Source organism: Rhineura floridana, chromosome 8 (assembly GCF_030035675.1).
Source record: "Rhineura floridana isolate rRhiFlo1 chromosome 8, rRhiFlo1.hap2, whole genome shotgun sequence".
Taxonomy (NCBI): domain Eukaryota; kingdom Metazoa; phylum Chordata; class Lepidosauria; order Squamata; family Rhineuridae; genus Rhineura; species Rhineura floridana.
This window is the reverse complement of record NC_084487.1, coordinates 10,165,951-10,188,718: the sequence shown is the minus strand read 5'-3', so window position 1 is coordinate 10,188,718 and position 22,768 is coordinate 10,165,951. Positions and strand designations below refer to the sequence as shown.

General features: G+C 40.8%; 1 protein-coding gene across 2 annotated transcripts; it reads left to right on the top strand.

The window, feature by feature from the left end:
* Window positions 1-7,105: 7,105 nt before the first annotated feature.
* LOC133363276 (RNA ligase 1-like) lies at window positions 7,106-22,117 on the top strand. Of its 2 annotated transcripts, none has more exons than XM_061582675.1 (7): window positions 7,106-7,351; window positions 11,641-11,758; window positions 14,101-14,196; window positions 17,687-17,803; window positions 18,952-19,149; window positions 20,746-20,915; window positions 21,247-22,117. In XM_061582675.1, the coding sequence occupies exons 1-7, from the start codon at window positions 7,262-7,264 to the stop codon at window positions 21,433-21,435; spliced, it is 978 nt and encodes a 325-aa protein (XP_061438659.1). In that variant the 5' UTR covers window positions 7,106-7,261; the 3' UTR covers window positions 21,436-22,117. The 2 variants fall into 2 exon arrangements, with proteins under 2 accessions (XP_061438659.1, XP_061438660.1); XM_061582676.1 differs by lacking the exon at window positions 7,106-7,351 and adding an exon at window positions 7,375-7,553.
* The last annotated feature ends 651 nt before the right edge of the window (window positions 22,118-22,768 follow it).

Sequence of the window (22,768 nt, the reverse complement as noted above, 5' to 3'; positions counted from 1 at the left end):
GCTGGGAAAAACAGAAGGGAGTAGCAAAAGAGGAAGACCAAAGAAGAGATGGATTGATTTCATAAAGGAAGCCACAGACCTGAACTTACAAGATCTGAAGAGGGTGGTTTATGACAGATGCTATTGGAGGTTGCTGATTCATAGAGTCGCCATAAGTCGTAATCAAAGACACATAACAAATAACTGGTATTATAATAGAATTCTCTAGGTTATGGATCAGTGCGGAAGAGATGCAAAGGAAAGGGTTCAGGCTCTGGCAAGGCATGCTGCACAGTGAGTAAACCACATATTTGGTTTTTCTTTCATGCATTTAAGTGCTGGCTGTGCAAATATGATGGGTAAGAAGACAGACAGTCTTGCCAGAAAGGAACTGTTTCTTAAGGGGGGTTTTTGTGTGACAAACATGTTTGGTGGTATAGATGCAGGAGAAACTGGGGTCAGTTTTCATTTAAACCTGAATCTATCAAATTTGCCCTTTCCAAAACAATATGAGAAATGAAACACAGCCATCCTTAATTCACACTTATCCAGATTTTGTGATGCAGTTCTCCAGACAAACAATGTATACAAAAATGAATATTTGTTTGTTTGTTTGTTTGATTGATTTATATCCCACCCTTCCTCCCAGTAGGAGCCCAGGGCAGCAAACAAAAGCACTAAAAACACTTTAAAACATCATAAAAACAGACTTTTAAATATATTAAAACAAAACATCTTTAAAAACATTGAAAAAAATAAAAATAAAAAACGTTAAAAAGATAAAAGCTTTAAAAGGTTTAAAACATATGTTTTTTTTAAAAAAAAGAAAGTTTAAAAACATATTAAAAGCACTTCCAAAAGCAAAAGCATATATTAGGGGCAAGTATGCACAGAAGAATAAATATATTAGTGAAAAACATACAAAAGTAATATTATATTAGGAGAAACTGCTTGCAAAAATTTGCATATTATTCATTTATTTATTTCTATCCTGTCCTTCCTCCCAGTAGAAGCCCAGGGTGGCAAAATTACATTTAAAAATGTATTTAGAGAAATTTGCCCTAAAATGCTGAAGAATTTTCATTAGGATTTTTTAAAAATTGCCAGTTGCCGCAGGAATGTGGAGAACTGAATTTAAGATTGAAAAAAATGAGAAAATGAGAGATCTGAAATGGAAAGATCCTTCCATCCCTGTTTAGTAGTCAGTTCCAGCTGCTTGATGTCCTGGGGATGCTGAGAAAATGAACGACAGGCTCCATCATTCTTGTGCCTCACTGTGTGTATGTCTCTATGCTATGCCATTTGCATGCAAGAACTTGGGGGGGGGAGATCTGGCTGCTTACCCCTTAAGCTGTCTAGGCATGTTTTTACATGCTGGCCCTGGGGGAGTGCTGCACACTCCTTGCTTTATGTTACTGAGGTAATGACAAAATTGCAAAAACCCAGGAGGGGTGAGAGATGCAAAAAGCTTCTTCTCCTAGGGTGGCAACATTGTCTGAGCCAACCCTTATTGCTAGGAGGCAAAATTAATCATTATACTTCTCAAGCAATACCTCTTACGGCATTTCTACTCCACAGATTAGTCACAGCCCGGAGACCAAGTACAGCTTGTGCATCAAAGTCTACTATGTGAAATTCCAACTCAGCTCTTTGATCTTATATTTGCAATCCAGGTTACATTTACCAGACACATGTACTCTATCTCCAGAGTAGGTTATTAATCTGGTATTTGAATGCTGAAGTGGTTCAGCGTGCAAGGCTTCGTATGTTTTTAAAGACATTGCATTAGCCTGTGCTCCTATGTCAATCTTAAAGGTCACATACCTGTGATCATTTATGAGAAGATCCACACACCATTCATCTTCCAGAGCTGTAGAATTCAATGTGCCAATGAAGAAATCATGAGCATTTTTAGTTGTATCTGCTACTGAGAACATTTGTCTGCCTCAAAGACAACAAAGACAACTGCTTCTTAGCCATTCTTCCTCCCCTTATAGTTCTGTGCAACAATGAGGGACATCTGTCACACGCTTCTCAACCCGATCAGAAAATTCTTTGGGGGAAGCCATGGTATAATATCATGTTTATAGGTTTGTAGGCTGTATCCACTATAGTTTAGATTTTTTTTAATCCACAGAATATTCAACATTCTCTACAAAAAGCATATACAGAGGATCATATAAGAAACAGAATACCAAGAGTCTTTAAAGCCCTTAAAACTGTAAAAATGTCAACCTTCCATGCTAGCTGAATGAGTATGTCTTAACAGAATGTCATTACCATGGAGGTAATCTGGCAGGCTTTGACTTCTGTTAGACATTAGCTGGGCATTTAGATTGGCTGCCCTTCCTAACTGTAGGAGAAATAAAAAGGGAGTTTTATTGTTTTTTAAATGACATCAGGTGTGTGTGCATTTCTCTGAATGCTGTTTGCAATTCAACCAAGGAGGGCTGAAATTGCTGCCCTGGGCTCCTGCTGGGAATAAGGGCGGGATATAAATCAAAGAATAAATAAATATATAAAACAGGTCTTTCAGTTCAATACTTGAGACCTATTGCCTGTTCAGCCTTCTTCTGTAAATAAACTGCAAAAGCAGTCAGAGCAGGTCTTTCTGTATTGCAACTAGGTATGGTAACTTCACCCCGTTGTCCTGTACCTCCCACTACATCTTCCTAATCACTCCCTAGACCAGTATATGGTTTAACTAGTTAAGAAACACCCCACACTTTCAAATACATTTGGTAGATAATGCTGTTTCCATTTCCAGAGCAATATCCTGGTTCCTGGCTAATTTAGAAATGCAGCCAGTAAATATGCATATTAAGAAATTAAATGAAAATCGTGTTGGATGTTGTATCTGGCGCAAGCAGATGCCCCGGATGCAGAACAGTATAGTGACAGGCTAGATGCCAGTTGAAGCAATGAGCCAGACAAGCAATAAGTTTTAAGAGTTACTTTACTGACAATATATCACAAGCTCTCTCTATACAAACTCCTCGACCCCCACACCGACTGGCCAGATCTGCTAAGTCTTATAGATAAGGCCAGCTGGTTGCCTTGGATACTTGTCCTTGAGATCTGCACGGACTCTGTGCTTCTTGGCCTTGTAACTCTGCTGTGGAAAAATACATTCAGGCACTCTTTCTTTGCCAACAGATCGCAGCCACCAAGAATTTTTTTTCAAATGCTAACTTCCATTAGCAAACTTAAATTTATTGTGTTTCCTTTACTGATGCCTACTCCGTACGTTTTTTAACCCTTCTGCTATCATTTTTTCCCATCCCTGCACCAGCCTTTCACATCCTACCCCATATTTATCAAGAATCATCCTATTCAACTGTATATATGGACAGAGTAACCAATGCATATGTGTGTGCCCTAGTATCAAAATCTGAAAAGTGAGGAATCTCTTCTGATCCAAACCCACTCTTCTCTGATCAGTTAATAAATTCTTTCATAGTGTGGCAGACAATTTTGGAATTGCCAAAAAAAAAAAAAAACCCCAAGAGATGAAAGGAGCATTAAATAAATCTCAGCTTTCCATAATCATCTTCCAAACAGTCTCACCATTGAACTCGTCTCTGGACTTGGTAGATCTTTTGCCTCGGTTCTTGAAAAAGTTAGAGGCATCTGATTCCTGCATGAAGATTCTCTTTTTCATACTTGGAAGCAGAGAAACAAGTGGGTCTGACCACTGGTGAGAAATTGGGAGTGTGGAGGTTATTTATAAAAATGTTAAAAATAAGCATATGTCTTATTCATATTCTTTCTCCCTTTCCAAAACCAATGACTTTTCAAACTTACTTTCCTTCCTCAATTCTCCAGCTGCTGCTTTCTTGGTACCCACAGCCACAGTATCACCTCCTTCAATAACTAGGCAAGGCAAATGTACAAATTAGCTTTTGAATTTAGTGAAAACGTAAGTATAGAATATCTTGGAGAAAATCACAGATGTGGATTTAAAACTGCTACCTGCTAAAGCCCTGCCAACCTTTCATTATAATCTGCCTAAGGTAATTATGCTTTTCAACCTGCCTCTGGTAGCAAATGCATTAAGATCCAGTCCATATCCTGAGCACAGTTTAAAAATAGTTCCTGGTGTAGTTGGATGCTGAAAATCCTTTAGCAATAAGTAACCTGATGAGGTAGTCTCTCAGTCTCATTAAACTGGCAAATGCTGCCATCCATTGCCCTATAGCAACACAGTAGGCTTTAGATTATTATTTTCTGAAATTAAACAGTTCCTCATAGATATTACTGCAGATCATACATACCAATCAGAAGCCCAAAAGTTATGAGACAGAAAAGAAAAAGCACTTGTCTCCAGTTTATCTTTGCTGTGTTCCAGCCAGCACAGTAACGAATGTCACTGTGACTTTTGGAGAGGTGCTTGCAAAAAGAAAAAAAGTCAAGTCCTCCTTCTAAGAAATGAAGTAGAAAGTGAGGATCTTCCCTTAGGGTGGGAGGGAGAGAGGAGGAACCTTGGATGGACTTGGTTCAAGTGAGCATGGAAACATCAATGTGGATGTCACATTGTCATATATCAACAAGCATATAGATAGAGGTGATCCAGTGGACATAGTGTACTTAGACTTTCAAAAAGCGTTTGACAAGGTACCTCACCAAAGACTTCTGAGGAAGCTTAGCAGTCATGGAATAAGAGGAGAGGTCCTCTTGTGGATAAGGAATTGGTTAAGAAACAGAAAGAAGAGAGTAGGAATAAACATACAGTTCTCCCAATGGAGGGCTGTAGAAAGTGGAGTCCCTCAAGGATCGGTATTGGGACCTGTACTTTTCAACTTGTTCATTAATGACCTAGAATTAGGAGTGAGCAGTCAAGTGGGCAAGTTTGCTGACAACACTAAATTGTTCAGGGTTGTTAAAACAAAAAGGGATTGTGAAGAGCTCCAAAAAGACCTCTCCAAACTGAGTGAATAGGCGGAAAAATGGCAAATGCAATTCAGTATAAACAAGTGTAAAATTATGCATATTGGAGCAAAAAAATCTTAATTTCACATATACGCTCATGGGGTCTGAACTGGCGGTGACTGACCAGGAGAGAGACCTTGGGGTTGTAGTGGACAGCACGATGAAAATGTCGACCCAGTGTGTGGCAGCTGTGAAAAAGGCAAATTCCATGCTAGCAATAATTAGGAAAGGTATTGAAAATAAAACAGCCGATATCATAATGCCGTTGTATAAATCTATGGTGCGGCCGCATTTGGAATACTGTGAACAGTTCTGGTCGCCTCATCTCAAAAAGGATATTATAGAGTTGGAAAAGGTTCAGAAGAGGGCAACCAGAATGATCAAGGGGATGGAGCGACTCCCTTACGAGGAAAGGTTGCAGCGTTTGGCGTTTTTTAGTTTAGAGAAAAGGCGGGTCAGAGGAGACATGATAGAAGTGTATAAAATTATGCATGGCATTGAGAAAGTGGATAGAGAAAAGTTTTTCTCTCTCTCTCATAATACTAGAACTCGTGGACATTCAAAGAAGCTGAATGTTGGAACATTCAGGACAGACAAAAGGAAGTACTTCTTTACTCAGCGCATATTTAAACTATGGAATTTGCTCCCACAAGATGCAGTAATGGCCACCAGCTTGGATGGCTTTAAAAGTAGACAAATTCATGGAGGACAGGGCTATCAATGGCTACTAGCCATGATGGCTGTGCTGTGCCACCCTAGTCAGAGGCAGCATGCTTCTGAAAACCAGTTGCCAGAAGCCTCAGGAGGGGAGAGTGTTCTTGCACTCGGGTCCTGCTTGTGGGCTTCCCCCAGGCACCTGGTTGGCCACTGTGAGAACAGGATGCTGGACTAGATGGGCCACTGGCCTGATCCAGCAGGCTCTTCTTATGTTCTTATGTGGAAAGAATTGTGTATCATACCAGTTCTGTGACACTCGTCGGCACATGCATTGTACTCTGGAGTGAGTTATTAACAACCAAGTGATGTGGGGATATCTCAGGAGACGTCATCTTATTTGCAAAAATGGTGATGAGGAAGCACTGACTGATGCAAGGAATGATCAGAAGCCTACATTGTTGCTGAAGGCATATAGATGGCAAGTATAGCAGCAGCTGTCACTTCAGTCTGCTGGGAGAGGCAATATTTGTGTCTGATTGAATCTAGTTTTCATTTGCATCTGAAGTCACTATGTGAGCAGCCTTGTGAATCAGACCAAAGTACCACCTAATGCAATATTATGTTTCTGAAAATCTCCAGCCATGGCCAGCAAGATGCTTCTGGAAAGCTGACAAGCATAGCATGAGGGTAACAACTTTGTCTTTCCCCCCACCCTCTCTGCAACTCTGAACCTGTGTCTAAGACAAAAGGTAGATAGGTACACTTACTGTAGCTAACAAATGGAAAAGCAAGTTTTTCACTTTTATAACCTCACTGTTTTCAGGCAGAAGGTGGAAGTGGTAGAAATGTACCAAGATTAGTAAAATCTGGATACACTTTATTGGAGGAAGCGAATAGTAGCCACTGGGTGTAGAAATACATGATAAAAAAGAGAACACCATTTGCGTGCATGTTTCTTTACAGTGCTGTCTTTCTTTCCTGAATAACCCTATCCCGCTTAGAAATGTCAGTAACTAAGCTTAGGTAAGCTGGCTACCTGTGCTACTTTGGAACTGGAGGACAGTATAGACCTCTATCTGAAGCACTAGTCCTCTGAGTTATCTGATCCAAAACCTATTTAAAGTGGAAGAACCACAAGAGACCATCAACAGGGAGCACCTGGGCAGCAGAGGGAACAAGCAGGCAGACTTCCTTGTCATAATCTTCCCCGCAATGCGGAGAAGTATTTCTTCTCAAAGCATAATTCTTCCTGAAATCTGCAGCTACACAGATATATCCACATATACATATTTTATGCAAAGCTGTAGCCTCTGTTTCGGTGACGCATTAGCGGCTACCCCTACATCACGGTCTTCACGTCTCTGCTAAAATTATGAGGGTGGGGGAGAATGAACTCAGCACTGCCAGACAAGACCCTGCCTTATCTTTTCCATTTTCTTTTTCTCTCCCTCTTCCCCTTTCCCGCTTCTTTGCAACTGTATCAACGGAAAGAGCACCAGCCGACCAGGCCTCTCTTGCTCAACTAGTTCCTGAACTACATTTCCCAGCACTCCTTTCACCCAGGCCTTGTTGCGGCTTCTTCTGCCGCCGCCGGTGGAGGCAGCTTCGGGCCCGGGAGGAGTTGCTGCTAATAACTGACGTCGTTGGCTGGCTGCTGCCTGCTTTGTGGCGGGCGAGGGTCACCGCTTGAGGGGCCATGAGCCGGCTAGGGTCGGTGCAGCAGAAAATGCCCTGCTTGTTTGTGACTCAGGTGAAGGAGGAGCCTTCGGCCAAGCGGGAGCGCCAGGTACTGCGGTCGGGGCTGCCTGCGGGGAGGAGGCAGCGAGCCCCAGGCCCGCCAGGAGGAACGGCGTTGAACAACTGGGGGTAGCCTGGGAAAGGGTAGAGCCAATCACGGGGCTTATGCTAGGACACAATGCTACTTTGAGGCGAGCCTTTGGTGTGAGTGACAGGACTGTGGGAGAGGAAATAGATTGTTACGCATGACGGTCTGTAGTTTCTTTGATTCCCTGCCCGGCCCCTTTTTTTTTTTACTTCACAATAGGGTTGCCAGGTTGAATCCCTGAGACTGATCCTGTATCTTTAGGAGAAAAGAAAGTCAGCCAAGTGCTGGTGTTCTTGCAACCCTGTAATGGGAAAAACCACAAGGTGGAATTCTCCCTGCACGCAGGCCTGGTAACCGCGAAGTCTTCTATATCTTTAAAAGTTGTGCAGGGAGGAGGGAGAATTCTACCTTGTGGTTTTTCTCATTACAGTGTTGCAAGAACACCTGCACTTGGCTGACTTTCTTTTCTCCTAAAGATACAGGATCAGTCTCAGGGATTCAACCTGGCAACCCTACTTCACAAGCGCGAGAGAACTATTTTAACCGAGGGTGGCAGCTTCTGTTTTGCACATAACCCTTGACCGGTATGCACGGCAGATTCTCTCTTCTACTCAGCATGTGTGAAATGGCCCTTAATGTTTTGAGACCTGACAAGCTGTTTAGGCACCTTGTCAGTCTTCTGTCCCTTGGCAGGATATGCCATTGTTTTTGGAGGGAGAATATGTTGGAATGTATGAGGGTCAGCTCCAACTTGGTGGGTTGAGGCTGCATGGGGTTAATAAGGGTAGCTAGAGAGAGCTAGACCTCGTGCTGGTTGAAGCTATACCTATCCCTTTGATCCTCTGCTGTCTCTCCCCTTCCTGCTAGGCTGATAAGCAAAGGAATGTTGATCCCAGTTCCTTCCCGCCTTTCTCAGTGTTCTCTTTCTCTCAAGAGGGGAGCAGACATCTTTTCTTTGTCTCTCCTCTCAACCAAGATGAGGGCGAGTACTGGGACCAGTGCTTGTTGCTTCAGCACAGCCAGTTAGCTAGATATAGAACTCTTTCCTATCAAGCATGTACTTCCAGAATAAAGTAGTTGTTTCTTATTTTAAAGCTTGAAGTCTGTCTGACTAATTTGCAGGGAAGGTAGAATCTTAGCAAAGATTCAAACACACACACACACACACACAGCTCGCTCAGTACTCTCCGTTCCGCAGCACTATGCAACTTTGCTATGCATCTCAATAGAGAGAAATTCCGACAGAATATTCTGTCAAGGACTCACTCCATTCCCGTTAGTTCAGAAATTACAGGGTTGTTAGATCCCCTTGCAACACCCTCCTTTGAATATGTGAGTCTTGTTTAACACAAGATATGTATCTCATATATATTTTTGCTCATCCTGTTAAGAACATAAGAACATAAGAAGAGCCTGCTGGATCAGGCCAGTGGCCCATCTAGTCCAGCATCCTGTTCTCACAGTGGCCAACCAGGTGCCTGGGGGAAGCCCGCAAGCAGGACCCAAGTGCAAGAACACTCTCCCCTCCTGAGGCTTCCGGCAACTGGTTTTCAGAAGCATGCTGCCTCTGACTAGGGTGGCAGAGCACAGCCATCACGGCTAGTAGCCGTTGATAGCCCTGTCCTCCATGAATTTGTCTAATCTTCTTTTAAAGCCATCCAAGCTGGTGGCCATTACTGCATCTTGTGGGAGCAAATTCCATAGTTTCACTATGCGCTGAGTAAAGAAGTACTTCCTTTTGTCTGTCCTGAATCTTCCAACATTCAGCTTCTTTGAATGTCCACGAGTTCTAGTATTATGAGAGAGGGAGAAGAACTTTTCTCTATCCACTTTCTCAATGCCATGCATAATTTTATACACTTCTATCATGTCTCCTCTGACCCGCCTTTTCTCTAAACTAAAAAGCCCCAAATGCTGCAACCTTTCCTCGTAAGGGAGTCGCTCCATCCCCTTGATCATTCTGATTGCCCTCTTCTGAACCTTTTCCAACTCTATAATATCCTTTTTGAGATGAGGCGACCAGAACTGTACACAGTATTCCAAATGCGACCGCACCATAGATTTATACAATGGCATTATTATATCGACTGTTTTATTTTCAATACCTTTCCTAATTATTGCTAGCATGGAATTTGCCTTTTTCACAGCTGCCGCACACTGGGTCGACATTTTCATCGTGCTGTCCACTACAACCCCAAGGTCTCTCTCCTGGTCAGTCACCGCCAGTTCAGACCATGAGCGTATATGTGAAATTAAGATTTTTTGCTCCAATATGCATAATTTTACACTTGTTTATATTGAATTGCATTTGCCATTTTTCCACCCATTCACTCAGTTTGGAGAGGTCTTTTTGGAGCTCTTCGCAATCCCTTTTTGTTTTAACAACCCTGAACAATTTGGTGTCGTCAGCAAACTTGGCCACTTCACTGCTCACTCCTAATTCTAGGTCATTAATGAACAAGTTGAAAAGTACAGGTCCCAATACCGATCCTTGAGGGACTCCACTTTCTACAGCCCTCCATTGGGAGAACTGTCCGTTTATTCCTACTCTCTGCTTTCTGCTTCTTAACCAATTCCTTATCCACAAGAGGACCTCTCCTCTTATTCCATGACTGCTAAGCTTCCTCAGAAGTCTTTGGTGAGGTACCTTGTCAAAAGTTTTTTGAAAGTCTAAGTACACTATGTCCACTGGATCACCTCTATCTATATGCTTGTTGACACTCTCAAAGAATTCTAATAGGTTACTGAGACAGGACTTTCCCTTGCAAAAGCCATGCTGGCTCTGCTTCAGCAAGGCTTGTTCTTCTATGTGCTTAGTTAATCTAGCTTTAATAATACTTTCTACCAGTTTTCCAGGGACAGAAGTTAAGCTAACTGGCCTGTAATTTCCGGGATCCCCTCTGGATCCCTTTTTGAATATTGGTGTTACATTTGCCACTTTCCAGTCCTCAAGCACGGAGGAGGACCTGAGGGACAAGTTACATATTTTCGTTAGCAGATCAGCAATTTCACATTTGAGTTCTTTGAGAACTCTCGGGTGGATGCCATACGGGCCCGGTGATTTCTCAGTTTTTATATTGTCTATTAAGCCTAGAACTTCCTCTCTCATTACCACTATTTGTCTCAGTTCCTTAGAATCTCTTCCTGCAAATGTTAGTTCAGGTTCAGGGATCTGCCCTATAGCTTCCACTGTGAAGACAGATGCAAAAAATTCATTTAGCTTCTCTGCAATCTCCTTATCGTTCTTTAGTACACCTTTGACTCCCTTAACATCCAAGGGATGACTCCCTTATCATCCAATGCCATTTACATTTATCTGTCCAAGAACAATCAGTATCTGGAGCGTACTGAATACACATCTCCCTTTCTTTCCCTGTTGGGTATATTTTCAAATTTAGCCTACTTAATTATACAGTAGAGCCCCGTTTTACAGGGTTCCGCTTTCTGGCGTTCCGCTGATGCGGCGGCTTTCAATTAGGGGAAATTCCCCGTTTTAAAGCCGATTTTGCGGTTTTTTGGCATTTTGCAGCATTTTCGCGTGACACGACCCATTATAGTCAATGGGTTCCGCTTTACGGCGGGGGCCTGGTCCCTAACCCGCCGTATAAGCGGGGCCCTACTGTAAGTCATTATAGGGTTACTTAATAGCTTTTTTATATTTAGGGGCTAAGAAACAACTTAACAGTAACTATAGACTATCAGTAGTAGTTACAATACTCTTTCTACCCTTATTTTTTATCAATGAAAAAGATATAAATTAAGATTAGTATGCTTTTCACAGTGTAACTGTCTTTAACGAGATTATCCCTATGGTTTTGGAGTAATAAACATAGCTACTTACCATTTTTTGTTGGTGATGTGGCTTCTAATTTCAAACTGAAGCTTTGAGAGCAACTGTTGTTTCCTTGATAAATGATGCATGGAATCTTTGTTGTCATGGATATAGTACCTTTCAAGATTCTATAGCCCTGGGCTTGATTTCTTCAAAATGGAGAGCCACACTGCATGCTCATTGTAGCATCCTCTGAAATTGACTTTTTAGAATTCAAGAGGGAACAGGGTATCTTATTTTTCTTTGTTTGTCAACGGAGAGCTGTATTGTGTTGTGAGATAACCTAGTTTATAGGTGGTATTAAGAACAAAGGTTGCTAGTTTTTGGGGGTGGGGTAGGGTGGGGAATGCTAAGTTCTGCATTGAAGAAAAAAACCCTATACTTCCAAAACAATTTATAATGCCTGTTTTCTTCTTAGCCTTTTAAAGTGTTGGCCACCAAAACAATTAATCAAAAGGCATTAGATGCAAATATATACAATGCAATCCCAACTGAAAAGGTGGATGGAACTTGCTGCTACATAACAACATACAAAGGTAATTTGAAAGAGTTGGGTTTTTTGTTTTATAACAACAACGTGGTGCATATAATTCAAAATGGGGGCTTTATTTTGTATACAGGGAATGGTGCACAGCAACTAATACAAGTATCGGGGAGGCTGTTGATGGTTTGTGGCCAAGACATAGCTAGGACAGCCTCACTCATTTACCAAGGGTGATGGGGGGGTTGAGTAGGTCAGCCCCCCAGGTTCTTCAGTCATCAGAATAGTAATAGCTTGATGTCATCATAACCAGTTTCAGTACCCAGGCTTAACAACTGGCTTACTCACCTACTTCCATTCCTCTGTAGTTCTTTCCATTTAGTGAATGAGGCCTTCCTGCCCATATCTCGATCAGCATAAGAAACTAGCTGTGCTCCTCTCCCCCATGAATGTGACTGTCACCTGCAGGCATGTGGACCTAATGTTTTCTTAAGTGTAATGTGTAGGAACCTCCTCCTGTATGGTCAGCTTGGAAATGCAGACTACCATTATCTCAGAAGGCTAGGAGAATCTTTTGTAGGTATAGCCCAGTGGGGAGGAGAGCCTGGCTGGGAGTCCAGAGTCTGCGAGTTCAAATCCCTGCTCGTGTCTCCTGGGTGTCAAGGGCCAGCTAAAGATCACCCCCACAGTGAGTGGCTCAGAGGTTACGTGCCCTTTCACCCCTGCAGCCGTGGGCAAGCTGCAGAGTCCCAAGGAGCCCAATTGCCCACCAGCCGGCAGTTGCAGACAAGGAAGGGGCTGGCTTGTGCAGCTGTGGCAAGCTGAGCAGGCCCTGGCCAGCTGGGGAGGACTAGCCTCAGAGGGAGGCAATGGTAAACCCCCTCTGAATACTGCTTACCACAAAAACCCTATTCATAGGGTAGCCATAAGTTGGGATTGACTCGAAGGCAGTCTAGTCCCATTTTTCCAACTTTTATGGGTTTACTTATAAACCTGCTGTAACAGCATTATACAAGCAGCAGTTCTGTGTCTTGTTATGGAATACCAGCTGGCAGTTGCTGAAAGTAGCACAGTACCTACCCAGGATCTTTTATGTTGGTGGAAGGATGTAGCCATATGACTTGTATCAAGGTTTTTATGTGGGTACTTAGACAGTATATGTTTCAGCCCTGTATACGGCTAGCAAGTGATCTAAGTAGTGTTCTGGTCCTAATCTCTAACTGCTTTTCCTATCGCAGAACTTGACTGCAGAAGCTTAATATTGCCAAAGCAGGGCCAAGATGCCTTAGGATGGTGGGTAGGTGGCAGGTTAGGGATATTCATCACCACGCATCTGCAAGTGCTTGGTGATTAAGGGGTTATGGTGGGGATCTCCATAGTCTTATGCTGCAGGTGAAGAAGATACCAGGAGCCTGCTCCTGTTCCAGCTGGAATCCCCCCCCCAATGCTATGTACAGCCAGCTGCCTTGTCAGAAAGCTCCTTATAGTTTGCTATGTTACTGCACTCTCTGGATTTTAAATGTGTATTGTTGTTACGTGTAAGCCATCTTGGAAGGATTTGTATCCTGAAAGGTGAGATGTGAATAACAAATAAATACTTGTGATATTTCACTGATCTACCATCACTGTGCACCAGTTTTTTAGGAAATGTTGCAAGCTTTAGGATTATTGGGTGGTGCCTATTGAAAATGATAACCAAGTTCTTTGTCCATTCTGAGTTAGGGGTCGATACAAGAAAAATAGACTATGAACTGTACATCTGGAAAATATGTCCTAATGAAAGGAAATGCAGGTGTATAATAAATATTGGTTCCAGCTTGATAAACAGTAGTTCTTAAATAATCAAGATTGCATTGTCACAAAGTGCACAGTCCCGACCAAGTTATGCACTGTAATCTTACATACACTTATTTAGGAATAAATACTTTTGAAGTTGGTGGGACTATTATTTTTATCTGTCACATAATACAAAATGTCTAGGAGACTTCCATATGTAATTAAAAAACCATAAAGTTTAACAATAAAACAATACCTTCTGAAACTAACCAAGAAACAGCAATCAGCTGTATTTCCATAAAATCAAGATTTTTAAGTCTCATTGATTTTAATAAGGGCTAAGCACCTGTAACTCTCTCAATGAAATCACTGGAACTCAAAGGTGTTTTATTTTCACTGGATTGTGTCTTCATACTAACATTTTCTACAAAGGGTATTATATATATATACACATGTGTATGCACATAATTGCATTATGTAATTGTGAAGTTCATGTCTCCTCTTGAGTTTTAAACTTTCCAGAGTTAAAAGTAGTATTCAGTACTTGTTGAAAGGATTTGTCTAGTAGTTTTTCAGTAGGACGCTCCACTGTACATTTCAATCTCATTTTTGTAACCCTAGGGCAACCATACCTATGGGCCCGGCTAGATAGAAAACCAAACAAGCAAGCTGAGAAAAGGTTTAAACGATCGGTTCACTCAGCAGACAACTCAAAAGGTTGGTGATGTTTCTGGTGATTATAAGATTATGTAAGGTATATGCTGTACCAGTGAGGAGGTAGCGAAGGCTATTGGGTCAAGTGACTCCCTTGAATTACCACAGGTGCAGTTATCTTCTCTACCCAGTCACCTCCTGGATGTACTCTCTCCTTATTGATTGGAATAACGTTTTTAAGAGGGTGGGAAGGATGAAAAAGCAAATGCTTCTACATATGTGTTGCAGACTTATACATGCAAAATCAGCATTTGTAATCCTTATATTTCTCAGTATAGCACAGGGGTCACTAAAGTTTTTAGACTGGAGGGCACATTTCAATTTTGAGAGTGTTGGGGGTCACCAGTAACAAAATGGCTGCCATGGAGAGTGTGGCATAACACAAAATTAGAGAGTAGTCATGGGAAAACATTTCCCTTAATAGTATTTCTACCCTTGAAAAGTCTTGACCTGTTGAATTTCTGCTTGCCATACAGGCACAACAATCCTGTTTTCCCCCCAATACCAACCCTAAACCAAAAGCCTACGCTGCCATCCTGTACCCACTTACCTAGATGTAAGTCCCATTAAACAAGGAGTTACTTCTGAGATGTGTATACATTGAACTGTAAGCTAACTATACAGTGAATTCTTAATGAGTCCCTGATCTTTAGCTTCTGCAAAACAGGAAACATGCCTCAGCCTTTTGGAGGGAGAGGATTCTTTAACATTCAGATGTGTATTAGTATTTGCAGAAAATAACTTCTAGGCACCATCTCATCACCGGTGAACCCAGCACAAGAAATGTGTTATGGACCCCTCCCATTTTTTATGTATAGTTTACCCTCAAAGAGCCTTCATTAGCAAGATAAATACTATTCAATAATGGGCAAAAAACCCTTGCAGTTTAAGAATGTACCTATAGCCAACAGATATTTCTATCAAACTTTAAAAAGCAGGGAAATTGGACAACTATAGTGAATGCACCAGGGGAGCAGGAAACCTGACCTCCTGTCTGAGTTATTGTACTGCCCTACAAATCTGTAAAAATGCAAACACAATTTGGATTGGTCTTTCACAGTCCAATCCACTTTCTGTGTAGCTTGGAAGAATTTGGTAACATGGGCCTCTGAGCATATGGTGAGTGGTGGCAACACCTGCCATCTCCAAAGATGGAGAATTACATTTTTGTATGTTTGTTGGTGTTCTTCTTACTTTGCTTCTTTCCTGTGTTACTATTGTTTCTACAGAGAATCTAACCTAGAAAATTGTAATTCTTTCATTATTCATCCTGGAAATCTTTGTCAAATTTATTTTTATTAATTTCAAAGCCTTTTTATTGATCACTGTCATATGATGGTGAAGACAGCCTTTTGTCTTTCAACCTGGAGGTTATATTCTGTTTCTGTTTTGGGTGCATTAACAGATGAATTGGAAGCTGCAGTAAAATCATACTGATTACAATATTTTACTACTTAAGCAATGAATCCAGCTGTTGGAAAAAACAAACTTGGCCTGCCCAAGGTGCATATTTTCAGCCTGCAATGTTTAAACTACTCACAAGGAAGTGTGGGCATGATCAATTAAAAACATAGAGAACACCTAGGAATTTGCTAGAATATATTTCACCTCCAACTGTTTTATCTTGTGCAAACTGAGACACTCCTCATGTCCACTGGAAACTATTCTGCAGAATAGTCAGTGCCATTATTCCACAATTGTTTTTTGAATTTTTTAGTGTAAATTTTGACAAGTGTTGCTGTATTTCACATATTCCCAGTAACAGAAGCAAAAGACATAATTTACCATAAGAAACTTCACTAAAATTGCACAGTAATTCAAAATTATTTGAAGTGCATATCTGAACTACATCAACTGTCTTAATATTGTTGCTTCCACCCTGTGAAAACAAGATCAGCACAGCACATGTGTTGTTTCTGTTATTTGGACAGATTGCAGTTGTTGCCACCACTCACTATATGCTCAGAGGCACGTTACCACATTTTTCCAAGCTACACAGGAAGTGGATTGGACTGTGAAAGACCAACCCAAATTATGTTTTCATTTTGCCAAATTTGTAGGGCAGTCCAATATCTCAGAGAGGAGGTCAGGTCTTCTGCTCCCCTGGTGCATTCACTATAGCTGCCCAATTTCCCTGCTCTTTAAAGTTTGATAGAAATAGAAGTTGCCTGTGCGTACATTTGTGAACTGCAAGGGTTTTTCCCCGCTTCTCTAATAGTGAATAACAGTCTGATTTGTGAAATAGGTTATAGCCTTGGACACTTATATAAAAATGAGGGCTGATTGAACAGTATTTTACCAGTGCTCTTGTAGCACTGATCAAAGCAGGAAGCCTGTATCCCATCCATTCATGTCATCAGATGGTGGGAGGTATTATTATATGTATTTCCAACTTTTTTGTAACCCTGTCTCTGTAAGACTGAGCTTGGACTCAGTCTTTTGCAACAGTGTAACCTATACTAATTGTATACTACAATATACCTGATTCTGATATGATGGCCAAAGCTTCCTAGAGTGCATTTAATATCTAGTGTATAACATGAATAAATAGCATATTATAAGAATATTCTGCTGTCTGACTCCCCATTTGTTTTTCTGATTACTCTCAAGACCCAAGATTCTTGGGTGGGATCTCCAACCGTTAAATCTGCCTATTCAGACAAGTGCTGTTGAAAACCTGCAAGCTCAGGAGAGTTAACAGCTAGCATATAAGGACTCTGAATGGACACCAATAAAAGGGGAGAAAGTAGGAACTCTTGATCCTGTGCATTCACTAGAACAGCCTTTCCCAACTAGTGGGCCACCAGATGTTGTTGAACCACAACTCCCATCAGCCTCAGCCAGCATTGCCAATGGTCAGGAAAGATGGGAATTGTGGTCCAACAACATCTGGTGGCCCACTAGTTGGGAAAGGCTGCACTAGAAAGAGACTGTCTTGCTAGTTTCAGATGCATCCTGGTTGTTAGGGAAAAAGTAATGGCAAACCTCCAAGGACTAGGGAAAAAAACAGAAGTAGGAAAAGTACACTGAAAGGGAGGGTGAAACAGCAGCTCCGTAGGACCCCCAGCAATTCCTACTGCCTGAGGTCAAAACAACTCACATCAGTCACAGCTCTGACTTCACTCATTGGCTATTAACACTGACAGGCAGGAGCAGCCAGGCTGGCTTATTTCACAGAAATCGCTTAGAAAGGAGCCTGCACATTTTGCTCTAAAACTTCCTAAATGGGTTAGAGATGTTTATTTGTAAAAAGTAAGCTCAGATTTTGGGCTACCTGCTGAGGGCACCACTGAAGAACTTCATGGGCTCCATGGTGCCCACGGGCAACAGGTTGGCAACCCCTGATATAGCAGTCCACACTTTTTAAACCTAATAAAAGCTGTATAATCCATTGCCATTTTTGTTTGTCCCAGGTTAACTTGTATTAATACTTGTTCAAAAGGCGCATGGTGTTAAATGGTTAAACAAGCATATTTCACATTCTTGCTTCCAGGATTTACTTGGAATATTGAAGAAGACTTCAAGTCTGTCCCTGAATGTTGGATTCCCGCAAAGCAAATAGAGCACTGCAATGGGAAGCCTTTTCCTGATGAAAATGGACACATTCCAGGTCGAAAAATACAGCCTGACACCAGAAATGTCTATTCAAAGCATTATCTTTAGTCATTTAGAGAACGTGATGATGTCATGTAAATAAATGTACTCGTTCAATTATAATTAACAAGTCACCCAGAGAATTTTGCTATAGGGTAGCCTATAAATAATGTAAGATCCTCCGTGGCGCAGAGTGGTAAGTGGCAGTAACGCAGCCGAAGCTCTGCTCATGGCCAGAGTTCGATTCCAACGGAAGGAGGAAGTTGAATCTCCGGTAAAAGGGGTCGAGGTCCACTCAGCCTTCCATCCATCCGTGGTCGGTAAAATGAGTACCCGGCATATGCTGGGGGGGTAAAGAAAGGCCGGGGAAGGAACTGGCAATCCCACCCCATATATATGGTCTGCCTACTAAACATCGCAAGACGTCACCCTAAGAGTTGGAAATGACTCACACTATAAGTGTGGGGACACCTTTACCTTTTTTAAAATAATGTAGATAAGTCAGCAATTGTATCAGAAGCGGTACATGCATGGTGAGTTAGCCCTTATGCAGTATATTTCTTGTTCAGAAAACTTTATGGTTTATCTTGTTTATTTGATTTATTTAACAACATTTATATACCACTTGATTGTAATAAAACTTCTAAGTGGGTTACAAGAAACATTACATTATCAGCAAAAATAGTTAAAACAAGTGATTAAAACATTTAAGATAATTTTAGTTAACAATAAAAAGAGATTTAAACACATCTACATCTACGTGTCTGAAAAAAAAGGGTTGAAGCAGGTGCTGAAACGAGTACAGCGAAGGTGCCTTCCTGAGGTGAATAGGCAATGAGTAGTTCACCTTCACACTATTATTGAGGAACTAAGGTTTAGAAATCATGGCGAAGGTTATCCCAATAGCACTATCCCAGGTCTCAACTTGATACTTGGGTTCTCCAGTTCACACTCGAGTGTAATATTAGGACAGAATTGTGCAGAGTTCCCTCTCTAGCAAGTGAAACAAACTTGGATATGTGCAGGGCCCAAATGTCAGAATAGTGATTATTTTTGAACCAGATTTTTCATACACAAGTAATATTAATGTTTGCATCACTAACCCTTTTATACATAAAAAGGCCAATCCAGCCAGGGAAAAGAAAACTTGCTTTGTTTTCACAGGTTGGGTGCCAGTGGAAAAAAACAGCAAACAATATTGTTGGCATTCTTCTGTTGTTGACTATGAATTAGAGTTAGCTCTCATTCTGAAGAATCACAATGAGGAACCTGGTCTTCTGGAAATCAGTCTAGTGCCATTGTCTGATCTTTCAGAACAGACACTGGAGCTTATTGGAACAAACATTAATGCAAACCCGTATGGTAAGCATATTTTATATTCATCAACTTAAGATATTTTTTAAAAGCGTTATATTAAGCGGTATAATTAATGCAGTGTACCATAATTACAAACAGCCTTTTAGAAAATATACACAACAAATCTTTTAGCAAATAAAGACATGAAGGGACAGCTTACATGAAGTTTTTACTTGTTGTTATGTGCCTTCAAGTCGATTATGACTTATGGCAACCCTATGAATCAGCGACCTGCAGTAGCACCTGTCATGAACCACCCTGTTCAGATCTTGTAAGTTCAGGTCTGTGGCTTCCTTTATGGAATCAATCCATCTCTTGTTTGGTCTTCCACTTTTTCTACTCCCTTCTGTTTTTCCCAGCATCATTGTCTTTTCTAGTGAATCATGTCTCCTCATTATGTGTCCAAAGTAGGATAACCTCAGTTTCATCAGTTTAGCTTCTAGTGACAGTTCTGGTTTAATTTGTTCTGACACCCAATTATTTGTCTTTTTCACAGTCCATGGTATCCGCAAAGTTCTCCTCCAACACAACATTTCAAATGAATGGATTTTTCTCTTATCTGCTTTTTTCACTGTCCAACTTTCACATCCATACATAGAGATCAGGAATACCATGGTCTGAATGATCCTGACTTTAGTGTTCAGTGATGCATCTTTGCATTTGAGGACCTTTTTTAGTTCTCTCATAGCTGCTGTCCCCAGTCCTAGCCTTCTTCTGATTTCTTGACTATTGTCTCCATTTTGGTTAATGACTGTGCCCAAGTATTGATAATCCTTGACAGGTTCAATGTCCTCATTAACACAAAAATGTGGATGAAGTATAACACTGGTTAAACTGCAACAATATCACAGAAAGGCAAGACAAGACAAGCAGAAGTGTCCTTGGCTGAGTTGCTCATATTTTTGAAACAAGATATTTCAAAAAGACTAGGAAAGTAAAAGAGCAATCCAAGTGCCAGGAGGCCAGTGTGTGTTGGGGGGGGGAAGGTGGCAGAATGCTCCGCAGGATCCTCCTACTGCTTGGGAGCCACCAGCCCAGCTGAACACTGGCTCTGACAAACAGGCCTCCTGGGGAGTAAGAGCTTACCGTATGCCGCAATGGGACTTTTAATATATATATTTTTACTGCACTGGCCTTTTGGGCAGCAGAGTTTGAAGGGAGATTGGGACCCGACGAAGGGGTCTGAAAATGAGGATTTTGCGTTAGCCCACCCCTGCAGTTATGCCTCCAGAACATGCTGTTTTCGGGGCTTCTGCCAGGCCTCTGTCCATTGGGCTGGCCATCCCTGGTGGATCCAGCAGGCTTATGGCAGAGCCACATCTCCACTGTGGGAGAGGGCTGCTGCCTACAGAGGCCGGCACAGCCAGCAGCCTCCCGGCATTCCATAGCATCCAACTCACCCCAGCCCAGTGGAAAGATGAGTTGGATTGCGCCCTGAGGCTCGAAGTAGAATGGGCCTAAGAAACAGGAGCCTAAGACCTGAAAAGGTAGTGGACTATGAGGAGTGTGGATGTTGCTTAGGAAATAAAGGTGGAACTTGGGTAAGTGGGAAGCATCTTTAATAAAATGCATTTTGTTGTATTTGTTTAACCTTTTGAATAGGCTTAGGAAACAAGAAATATCCTATACACTTTCTTGTCCCACATGGAGTATTTCAAATTAAAAACACTCCTGCACTGAATCGCGAGGACATATTGTCTTGGTTTGATGGATGCAAAGCAGGGAAAATTGAAGGAATTGTGTGGCACTGTATTGATGGAAGTTTAATTAAGGTAATTCTGAAAGTTTTATTCAGTAGCCAAAATACTGAGTTTCATGTGCAAAGGAAAGTCTGCCAGGGCAGTAGCCCTGGCATGCCAAGGCGTTTATTAAAAGTCTGTTGTGAGGGGGGGGGAAGAAAACTGATTTTCAGCCTATATGAAGCATTAGCTAAATTGTTTGAATGATAAATGCCTATCATGTAGATTTGCTTTTTTCTTTAATTGTTCTACACATCTTTTTCTTGTTGAAATTCATTCAAATATAACATGACAGTGCTTTTAAAGTGCAGACTCTGTGATCTGGTATTTAATGCTAATGTAATTGTTTTTCTTTTCTTTATAGCTCCATCGGCATCATCTTGGCTTGTGCTGGCCAATTGCAGACCCTTATTTGATTTCTCAACCAGTTATTGTCACCTTTAGTGGTGCCAAATATGACTATAACTTTGAGCCAAAGACACTTTTTCATTATTTTTCTAAGTTGGAGGGACAAAGATTGAATAGTCTCAGAGATATAATGGGTAATCTGTGACCAGGTTTTTTAAAAATAGCCAGCTATATGACTGTTCATTCCTTTTACGTGAGTCTTACATACAGCATCACAGGTTTTTTGCTGTTGAAATGCAATGTAAATATTATATAATGTACACATGGCTACACACCTATATGTGTATATAAATCAAATGCTGTTTTTGTAGCAGAAGAGCTGGATGGCCAGCCAGATGGGAGACTAAGAAATTCAATAAATAAATTCAATAAATAATAAACAAACAAAAACCAAAACTTTTGAGCATGTTTATTATTTCAGTCCCTAAAGGTTTTAACTGTGAAATATACCTTTGTTGAAAAGTGATGGTTAAGTACCTGGAATGCTAAGCTTTTTGTTTTCTGTTGCTTCAATTTCAGTCATGATAATGATTCATTTGTACAGAGAAATTTATTCTAGCAACATAACTAAAAATATTTTACGTTGGCAATAGGTGGGACTATATTGCAGAAGGAGAAGAAACTTTCAAAAGGTTGTTTTACCAGAATGCTTTACTGTCAGAAGCTCAATAGAAGGTTAAAGGCACTTATTAAAACCTTTGAGGATCAGAACATTATTCCTGACTAACTCTGGTGTCAACTGAGTAGCTTCAGAGCACCTTTTTGTGTTATTTTGTACTCTGCTATAAATATTGTAGCACAAAATATTTATGTAATAAATCAGTTGTGAAGAGTGCATGTGTGTATATCATTGCTCTTTCCTTAGAAATACATAGAAACAGTGATTTTGGGTAAGTTTTGATTCTTTGCTTCCATGTATTCTAAAGAGGCAATACATATATTATACATGGGTGTCTAATGACATTTCTAAAATGTTTAAATTAACAAGATTCAAAACTTTTTGAAGAAATGCAGAATGTTACAATACTGCACTATTTGCTTAAATAATTTTATAATTTCTTCAAGACAACTTTTTCCCTTGGTATAATGAAACTAAAATTCAGTCTTATTCATAAACATCAGAATAATAAAACTTTTTAATGAGTTTGTAGAATTTTTATTAGGCAAAGCTAACTTTATTTAACTGCTAGTTTTAGTTTTGTTAGGGTAAACGTTAAACTGATGTTTGAGTAAAGTGGTAAAAGTGAACAAATGTAGAAAAATAAATAATTGCTAAACTAGTGCAAACACACCAATGGAAGATCTACAAAAACATAATATTGAAAACTTAATAAATTACACAATATGAAAAAAAACTTTATAATCGTATAATCCCTTTATCCCTTACTTTTGCTTCTGTGTTTGTAGAAGTGAAACCAGAAGTTGCTCAGCTAGCCAGGGAGATGCTTGCTTTGTCAAGAACTCCAAACACATTGTGT